The following is a 9,930-nucleotide window of genomic DNA, read 5'->3' on the forward strand; positions in this document are numbered from 1 at the left end:
TTAGAATCAGGAACGAAGATTCAGGGAATGTCTGTCACATCTTATGGCATCCCACCTGGACAGAATATCCGATTTGAAGATTGTGATTGACTGCCATAAAACTATACAACTCTCCATTTGGCAGGTACCTACTAGATAATACTTTGCCCTGTATTAAATGTCAAGGGGCAAAGCGTATTCCTCTGAATTCCTGCTAGTTGCTTTGCTGCATTAGGTCCCTGTCTACTCTAAATCATCATTCCTGGGAATTCTACCTCTGCCCAAGTGTGTAAAGAATCAGCTCACCTATTAGAGAAGGGGTAGAAATACCTTCTATGTGTATTATCACAAAAACTGTGTTTACACTGAAGAGGTGTAAATACGGTCCTCTGAGATCTTGTACCAGAATTCCCAGGTAGTGTAATGAGATGATGATCCAGAACTGAAACTACCCTTAAGAAAACATTTTTGGAAGGGAGAGGTAAATAGCAGTAGGGGGTTTCCTGTGAAAAATTAACCTCCATCCTCAAGAGAGCTGAAATGAACAGCCGCCAAGGTTCTAGTCCTGCTCTATGAAATCTGAGATCAAAATACTACCTAACATGCATGTAATCTCAATTGTGGCAACCATTTGAACTATCTTAATATGTAACACCAAACGTTCAAGCTTTCAATATGAGAATATTAACTACATGTTACATGTGATGCTTGAGCTGGGCTTCCTTAAAAAGGTATTCATTATCCAAAATAAACAGCTCAAATTGCAGCATATATTCATCTCAAATAAGTTAACTATAACTGAATTTGAACAGGAACACTGCAAACTATTCTTTGTTAATAGAACTTTTCTGATCATTTGTGTTCTTTTGCTGCTTTGTACCATTCATTAAAAAGATACAAAGCCCCCTTTTTCACACAACTTCAAAAAAAGTTCATTCATAAAAATAAGATGAACCGTTCCACAGGCTACCAATCTAAAGACTCCAGTTTGTGGAATAATACATAGTATTATAACCTTGATGCCAAACTTAGTCCATCAATCCAATCAACAGGTTTTCTCTTAATGTGTCATAGCCTCTCTTCTGATATAATTGAGGATTACAATGTTAGTTAACCAAATAACCAATATTAATTCAACCAAAGATGTTACCAGGTTTTAAGGATTTTTTAAAATTTATAATGTGGAAGCTACAAAACAAGTTATTCAGAAGGCATTACAGAATAGTTTTTGCCTACTGTCATCACTCTGAGTATCAGTAATTATGACTCACTGAAAAAGTCGTTCTGTTAAGTGTTCTTGTAGCAAAAACTCTTTAAGTCAAATGGGTTTTCTTACCTAAATTGTAAACTGTGAGCTCCTTAAGAATAGGGATCTAATCTTACAAACTTTTCTATTCCACTAGCTGCTACATAATAGGTCCTTAATGTTTGTGGTGTGAATGAAATAACTGAATTTGAATAGAAGTTTACATTCAAAAGTCGTAATAAGACAAATAATGAAAAACTCCAAAGTCACTGATTATAAAGAATATGCAATCCATTTGGGATTTATTGCATTTAAAGAAAACAGATTAAAACAGGTATGATAAATAGAGTAAGAAAATAACTTTAAATTTCAAACAAAATATAGTGAATCAGGGACAGAATTCAGTCAAAAAGAATAAGCAATGTAAAGGCAATAAAGTAATAAAATCAGTTAGTGCTTAATTAGATATGGCAGGGGGAAGGGGATGGCAGGGGGAGACTGAGTCTATCTCATAACTGTTTCCCAGCGATATTTGAGGACTGAAGTTACTTCAGCAAGTATGTTTTGTAACAAGTAGAAATACAATAAAGATGTAAATCTGATTTATTTAAAGGTTAAAGTTATTTGCTTAGTGGTACATAAAAGGCTTCAGAAAATTCAAGTTTAACAAAAAATGGAAGTGTAATCAAAGAAAGTGCACTTAAAGCTGTTTGCCAGCAATTAAAAAGTAGCTTCTATACAGCTTCTATTAGATGACTTTTCAATCACAAAAAGAGCACAGTCATAAAAACAATTCTTTCAAAAGTAGCACTATAAATTTTAAAATAAAACAAAAATAACCCCAAATCATGACCCTTTGCATTATCATCTACCTTATTCTCTTAGTAGCTTTTGTAAACCCTCACTAGGAGTGAATGTTCTCTTAGATATATGATTGTGGTTGCAATTCCATTTTTTAAAAATTCACATTAACTCCACAGTAGAGAGATGTGACATGCATGTGTGTACATATTTTTATCTTAATATATAAAACACCACTGAGTATAAAAGTTCTCAAACTATTCATCATTTATGGTATTCTCACAGTAGATATGTCATCTCATTCTCACAGTAGACTGTCAACTCAATAATTGGACCTAAAATAACAAGTTTGCTAAAAAGAAAAAAAAAATGAGAGAAAAAAGTTTACTGCACATTCTAAATATATTAAAAACAAATGTACCCAAGCTCCTCAAAACTAGTGATATTAATACACTTGTACCTTCTAACAGTGCTTACGTGAAGTACCAAAACCTAAAATAAACCAAGCAGAGTAGCTGACTTGTAACAAAACCGCTCTGCCTGGTGAACTTCAGCAGAGAAGAGTGGGCTCCACCTTAGATTTTCCACCAGCAAGAGAACAACAGTCTATCACTCTTAAACAATAGACAGGGTAGGAATGAAAGTTGTGTCTATTTGCAAATCCAGATAATGTCATAACTATGCGCAACACATACACAGGGATTGGGGTAAGGGAAAATAATTACACTCCTGAATAAATGTTCTAGTCAGTTAAATTTTCATCCAGCCTACAACCTTTCCTCCTCCACCTAATATACTTACCATGCAATTTTTGTGTCTTAGCAGATACATTCTTCAATGCCATAAAAAGCTGATCTTTTTAATACTAACATTTTACTGACGTGATAATATTAAAATAAGCAAATGGTCCACTTTTTAAAGGATTATTCAAAATCAACAAGCATTATTAAAGCTGTTAGGAAACAACTTTGGCCTCAGATTTTTGCTAGCTTCATAATAATTTACTTCTCTTAGTGATGTTCAAGTATAACAGGTTTAGTTATAACTACATCCTAAAGAAGCACAGGGGACACCCAAATATTAGGGGAAAAAACCCATATGTGTGTGTGTGTGTATTTGCTTAGTGGTAAATATAAATATATATATAACCTTTCTTACTTCCTTAAACCAGAATTGAACCATCCCATAATAGAGCCAAACTTTTACTGAGTGCTGTGTGCCAGGTACTGTGTTAAGCACTTTCACATACCTTGGGAGCTTTATTCTCATAATTCTCACAAGGGAATAACCTGAGCATCAGCTGTGTGGAGTGACCTACACCTTGACCATGATTCTGGGGGAGGATGAATGAAAATGCAAAATATAAATCTATACTCCTTAGGAAAATGCCTCTACTACAACACAAAGGAATCTCTCCATTTATATCCTGTTGAACCCCCAATTGAATCCTGTATCTTTTCTCTGAGCTACAATCTTGAAAGAAGAAAGTCACTGTGCTGTGTTATAACATTAAGAATGTAAATATTTTAAGTTGTCAGAGTTGTTTCCTCAGAATTTATAAGCCAAAAGGTCTACATCTGTGTCGGAATCATTTAAAATTATTCAGTGTATTGAAAAGCAATTAAAACTCTAGGTATTTCATGTTTACATCTGAAGGAGACCACATTAGTTCATCCTCTACCCCTTTTCTAAATGATGAAACTCATGAGGTCTAGCAGAGACCAAGGACTAATACAATCAAGAAGCATATTGTGTACACCTCAACAGATTTTCATTTAAAAAAATTGTTTGATACAAACCTACTGTAGTTCATGAATTTACTATGTGTAATCATCAACTCTTCACTTTTAAAAGAAAGTATCACTTGAATCTATTTTGTAAAGTTTTTAAACATCTACTTGAGCATTTGCATTAGCAATATTAATCAACCTGAGAATCAGAAGAAAAAAAAAAGGTGCGAACACATTTGCCTTTGGCACGAGGACAAGTAATTGGTGCAGTCCAGCTCTAAAAGTACAACTCTAAATAATAATGTAATGCTTGGTCTGCCTCTGCTACATTGTGATTCACATATTGCTTCCCTATCCACAAATTTGTATTTGATTTAGCATATAAAAGAAGGGAAAAAGCAATAAAAAGACAAATAAGTGGTTTAGTTACATATACTTTGCTTCTTTCCAAGTTCAGAACTGTGAAAAGAGGCAAATAGCTTATCCCATTGGGGCACTATAATTAAGAGATTCCTAATAAAATTACTCATAAAATATACTTTAATTGGGTTCGAAGAGAGTTAATTTAAAATATAAAAATCAAAGAGAGTGCCAGTTGATGAGTGTCCACTCCTTTCTGTAAATAGCATTAACTGTTCTAGAAACTTCCAAATGTTAATCTGATAGCACAGCACAATTATAACTTAAAATAGTTACAGACACAGGAAGCACAGATACTATATTCACATTAATTCACATATGTAATCTCTATCATTAAATGATTTCTATAAAATCTCAAGTTTCTAATTAGGATTTGTGGTGTAAAAAAAAGGCAAATTGGTAGCTGGGTTCTCTTCAGTAAAGACACAATCAACTAGCAGAGTTAAGATGCTAGTCCACCTTATATGCATTTTAAGATCTGGTGTATTAGTGCAGAGGTACTTGCAGCAGGATGCATGAATCCTGCCTTTATATAAGGCTTTGTGGGTGTCACCGTTCTGTGCACTTTATTAAATCTACTCCACCCCCCAAACCTAATAAAAATAATTGTTGCTTATGATTTGGGGAATATTTGGTGAAGTTGCTAATAAAGTACATTATTAAATGCAACATGATTTCACATTGTAAATGTCTTGAAAATTCAGTTTCCGCTACATTATTTTCTTATAAAATTTTTATATAACCCTTGTCCTCACTCCAATTTTTCCAATAATCTGCTTTATTACGGCCATGACAATAAAAGTTTGGGGCAAGAAGCCATTCATAAAGTGTTTCTAAAGTAGTGAACATTTTCTATTCTATATCATTTTTTCTTCTTATAATTTCTTTGCAAATGTCAGGTGTTTCTCATATTTTTGTTCTAGGCTTCTATGCGATAGTCCATTTTTTAAGTTCTGTTTTAATTGACAAAAATTATATTTATCATGTATAACATTGCTTTGAAATATGTAAATTGTGGAATAGTTAAATTGCGCTAATTAACTACACATTATTTCATATGCTTATCATTAGATATTCCATATTAATGGCACTTGTTTTTAAAAATGAAACAGAGTTTTAGGCACAATAGTCAGTTACTTCTGGCTCTGCTTTGTGGAGAAAGGTGTATGGACTGAAATCTCTGCACTCTCCAGATAATTACTTTCTAATGCTTTAAGATAACTAGACTGTTTTTAACTGTCTGGAAATTAGAAGAGACCTTAAAAAAATTCACAAGTGTAACTAGTGTATGTACAAATAACCCTAATTTTAGGGATATGCACACAAAAATGACATTCTGATATCAAAAATAAGTTTTACTGTCCCTTCTCAGTGGCTACACACCTGGAAAGGTGCCATGTGCTTTCACTGGAAGTACCACACTTGCATTTCTGTATTGTGATGTCAGTAGCAGAAACCCTTCGTTAGAGCTTGCAGTTTAGCTCCCTTTCTCCTGAAGAGGCATCAAGTTCCTACCCTGCAGAGATACTTCATTTTTCTATTTGGTTTATTTAGAAATCACCTATTCTGATTGATCTTTAAGAATGAATGATATAAAGAGCTACCAAATTTTCTTTCAAATTCATGAAACTATTCATACTTTCTTGAAACAGGAGTTAATGCCAAGAATCCATCAGAAGTATCTACTGTTTAGAAGGAAATGGAGCAGCACCAAATGGGTCCAATTCGACTGGTTGGGACTGTTGGGACTGATGTGGAGTGATGCTTTGCACCACAAGTTCTGTAAAGGGCACGGCACCAAAATCATCCATTTTCAATACATCTGCACTATGGAATGACCCATGTAGTGAATTTTGTCTTGGCCGCCCTGGCAGGACAGTATTGTGATCAGCACGGATGTCGCTCAGGCCCTGATGTGGAGGGTGCCATGACAGGTCTGCAGAATGGAACGGCTTGGCACCGAAGGGGTCCAACAGGCTCTCCTCAGGTTGTAAGACATTGCCCCTATCTTTCCCATCAGTCAGTGCAACACTGATGTTCTCCTTGGAGTCTGAGATGGTTAAAAATTCATTGCTACTTTGAGAGTCTCGGCGGCCCACTTTTTTGTGCCTGCGAGCCCTCTCTGGAGTGCGGTAGGTAGGCTTCAAAGTCTTCTTTGTGCTAGTTGGCGTGCCATGATGCCGCTTCCCATTGCTTTTGGACATATCCTGCTTTGTGCGCCTTTGGCGAGAGGACAGTTTCTGTAAGCTGCGCTGTTTGACTTTTTGCTGCTGGCTCCCCGTTATTTCATCAAAGGGCACAAGCCCAAAAAGGTCCTCGTTGCTTTCACTTTTACTTGTTGATGTGAGGAAGGGTTGAAATGGAGTGGAGCCAAATACATCTACACTTTTGGGATAACCAGGGATAGTATGTGCCTCAGGCCCCCCGGCATGGCATTCTTGGACATTCACCTTCTTGCTAAAAGGCGCCTTTGTGAATACATCGAATTCCTCCTGCTCGAGTCCTGCAGCAGGAAACCTGTGTTGAGGGAGGTTCTTTTCATTCTTTTCTTGCTGGGGCTGTTGAGCACGCACTGCAAAGAAGGGGACAGCGCCAAATACATCGAACTCCTGTTTGGGAGTCTCCACCTCAACATCAGAGGATAATTGGGCTGAGGTGAGGAGTATTGTATTAAGATCTTGGGTTGGTCCACTGCCAGATTTGTCTCTGTAGACAGAGCTCATGTCACTGTACTTTGCTTTAGCCTGCTCATAATCAGAATCAGAGCTATGTTTCTCCTCGTCTTCCTCATCTTCAGAATCCATGAGGAGAGGCCTGTGACCCAGATTTTCTGGTTCAGTATCATCATCATTAAAATCTCCTTGTTCCCCCTGAAGAACTTCTTCATCATCTTGCTCTTCCTCTTCACTGCTCTTAGGAGAAGGGGGATCTGATTCAAAATCACTTTCAGATTCATCATTCCCCTTTTGCACTTGACCCTGTACTGAGGTTTTCTTTCCAGTCCGCTGATCTTTAGATGCTGGACTTGTTTTGCCGTTCTTGAGAGCGTTTGCAGTGCCATTTTCTTGATTTATAGATGAACGTTCAGCTTTCTTTTCAGGAGAACCTGCAAGTTCAAAGAAAAATTATTACAGCATTCCAATGCATTTCAAAATCCTCTTGCACTAAATGTTAATATGTATTACACACAGCATTACAAATCCCTCATACGAGTTCCCTTGGAGGAAAGAATAATGTTGTCAATTCTTTGTCAGTAGACCTAGAGAATGCATTTGACCTCAAGTAGATGGTTAAGTCTTAATGTAAACAGACTTACTCATATCTGGACCCTACACCCTGCCTCCTCATCATACTCTGACAGCCAAATTTTATTTATAGCACTCAGAATGTAGTAGACTAGCAAATTTTCTTCACCCCACCACCAAAATAACATTATTCTGCTAATTCTGAAAGCTCAGATCTCACATTCACTAAACACCTTCTGCTTATATTTCAACTGTTGTAAAGTTTTCTCATGGAGATCCACAAGCATGAACAGCCTGCCTGCTCAGTTACATATTTGTTTCACTATTTTTTTTAAATCAGCATTGTATTTTTTATAAACCAGTATCTTTTGAATTGAGTTAGCATGAATGGCCTGATCAAAGCTAAGGACCAGATACTAAATGGAGACTGTACCAAGAACATCTGTCTTCTCTAGATGATATATCTTCCTTTAATTATAATATCTATACATTACATTAAAAGCGAGATGCTTTTAAAAACAAATATACACCATCTGGAGATGTTTTTAGCTCAGAATCCATTCAGTCACTTCATTTTCTGAGTTCATTCAACAAAAGAAATATAGGGCACTTTACTATACACATAGTACATTGGTGAGTAGAAGAAACATGGTTTCTGCTTTCAGGGGTTTATAATCAGAGGTTGCAAGTAAACATAAATTGTGACCAGTGCTCTGAAATAAAGGAGAGCAGGGAAATGGGTGGATAAACCTACTTTGGACAGTCGGTGAAGACCACCCTAAGGAGATGACAGGACTGAACAATGAGAAGCAGCCAGGCATGCAAAGGATAAGCTGGAAGCTGCTTCCAGTAAAAGCAATGGCATATATGAAGACATATTTAAGGGGCTGAAAATAGGCTATTGTGGCTGGAACATAGTGAGCAAGGGAGGATCAGGTACAAGATGAGGTAAGGAAGACTGGAAAGGGCCAGACTGTGAAGGTCCTTTAAGGCCACAATAAGCAGCATAGATTTTATTCAAAATTCAGTGTATAATGGAAAGCTACTATTAAAATGGGTGTCATGACTAGGTTTCCATTTAAAAAAAAATGACTGCTCTATAGAAAAAGACTAAGGGGGCCAGGTACGGTGGCTCACCCCTGTAATCCCAGCACTTTGGGAGGCCAAGGCGGGTGGATCACAAGGTCAGAGTTTGAGACCAGCCTAGCCAACATGGTGAAACCCCATCTCTACTAAAAATATAAAAATTAGCCAGCCATGGTGGCGGGTGGCAGCTGAGTCAGGAGAATCGCTTGAAACTGGAAGGCAGAGGTTGCAGTGAGCCAAGATCGCACCACTGCACTCTAGTCTGGGCGAAAGAGCGAAACTCTGTCTCAAAAAAAAAAAAAAAAAAAAAAAGACTAAGGGGAGATAAGAAAGGGAGTTTAGGCAAAAGGAAATTATAGTAATGCAAATTAGAGATTTTGGTGGCCTAGATGACATGACAGTGGTGGCAGAGTGGATCAAAGTAGAAAACATAGAGATGGAAAACTCTTGGTGGATGGCAGTACCATTAACAGAAAGGAAAGAATGAGTGGCATGATAGAAACCCATTTACCCTGATGTGATTATTATGCACTGTATACCTGTATCAACATATTTCATGTACCCTATAAATGTATATACCTACTATGTACCCACACACACAATTTTAATGAGCATAAATTTTTTAAAAAATGAATAGCTGGAAAGTGAAGAGGAGTACTAAAAATTTTGTTTGGAGACATTAAGCTTGATATATGTGTGAGACAACATTTAAGTGTACAGCACTTAGGTATCTGTGACTTGAAAACAATGGTTACTTTTTGGCTGAAGAAAATAGATTTGGGAGTTATCACCATGCAGTCGGTATGCAGGGAGAGCTACAAGACTAAAGGACATCACCTCGGAAGAAAACATAGAAGAAAACAAGATCCAAAACTGAGCCCTCAGTATAAAACATTCAGAAGTCAGCAGAGGAAGATGAACATGCAAAACAAACTACAAAGTAACAGCCAGAGAGGGGGAAGAAAACAGCTGAGTGCAATGTCACAGAAATGGAGAGAGAAGAATGTTTACAGGGAGGTAACAGACAACTGAGCTGGATGGTGCAAAGAGGTCCGGTAAACTAAGGACATAAAATGGCCACTGGATCTGGTCATCTTGTATAGTTTGTTGGCAATGTTGACATGAGTTGTGGTGGTAAAGAATGTGTGGGAGACAAGTATGTGGAGAATACCACCAGGTTATACTTTAATGCAAATATAATCTTCTGCCAGTTCCTTAAAACCAGCCAAGAGCTACATGCTGTATTTGTTATCCTTCCAGATTAAAAGCAAATCAAATGCAGATTCTCAAGTTTGACTTCTTCCCTATACCGCATATTTATGATATTAAAAACAAAGTTAATTTTAGATTAGTGAATTTATTCTCATGAATTTTTATTCAAAAGCAAAATATAGGAAGAGGGGGAAAATTAAAAAAAAAACAA

General features: G+C 36.7%; 2 protein-coding genes across 4 annotated transcripts in view; one reads left to right on the plus strand and one right to left on the minus strand.

The window, feature by feature from the left end:
- PAQR3 (progestin and adipoQ receptor family member 3) overlaps nt 1–9,788 on the plus strand; it is a 31,152-nt gene extending 21,364 nt beyond the window's left edge. Inside the window, exons 6-7 of one of the 2 annotated variants that reach the window (XM_015138442.3) lie at nt 5–124; nt 5,829–9,788. In XM_015138442.3, coding sequence (XP_014993928.1) covers nt 5–90 — 86 coding nt within the window. In that variant the 3' untranslated portion in view covers nt 91–124; nt 5,829–9,788. The remainder of the gene's footprint in view (nt 1–4; nt 125–5,828) is intronic. The other variant, XM_015138443.3, reaches the window with a different exon arrangement.
- The window catches only part of BMP2K (BMP2 inducible kinase), a 143,370-nt gene continuing 134,938 nt past the window's right edge, over nt 1,499–9,930 (minus strand). For both annotated transcript variants that reach the window (XM_028848477.2, XM_028848476.2), the window contains one exon: nt 1,499–7,282. In XM_028848477.2, the coding sequence (XP_028704310.2) occupies nt 5,859–7,282 (1,424 nt within the window). In that variant the 3' untranslated portion in view covers nt 1,499–5,858. The remainder of the gene's footprint in view (nt 7,283–9,930) is intronic.

Source organism: Macaca mulatta, chromosome 5 (genome assembly GCF_049350105.2).
Source record: "Macaca mulatta isolate MMU2019108-1 chromosome 5, T2T-MMU8v2.0, whole genome shotgun sequence".
Taxonomy (NCBI): domain Eukaryota; kingdom Metazoa; phylum Chordata; class Mammalia; order Primates; family Cercopithecidae; genus Macaca; species Macaca mulatta.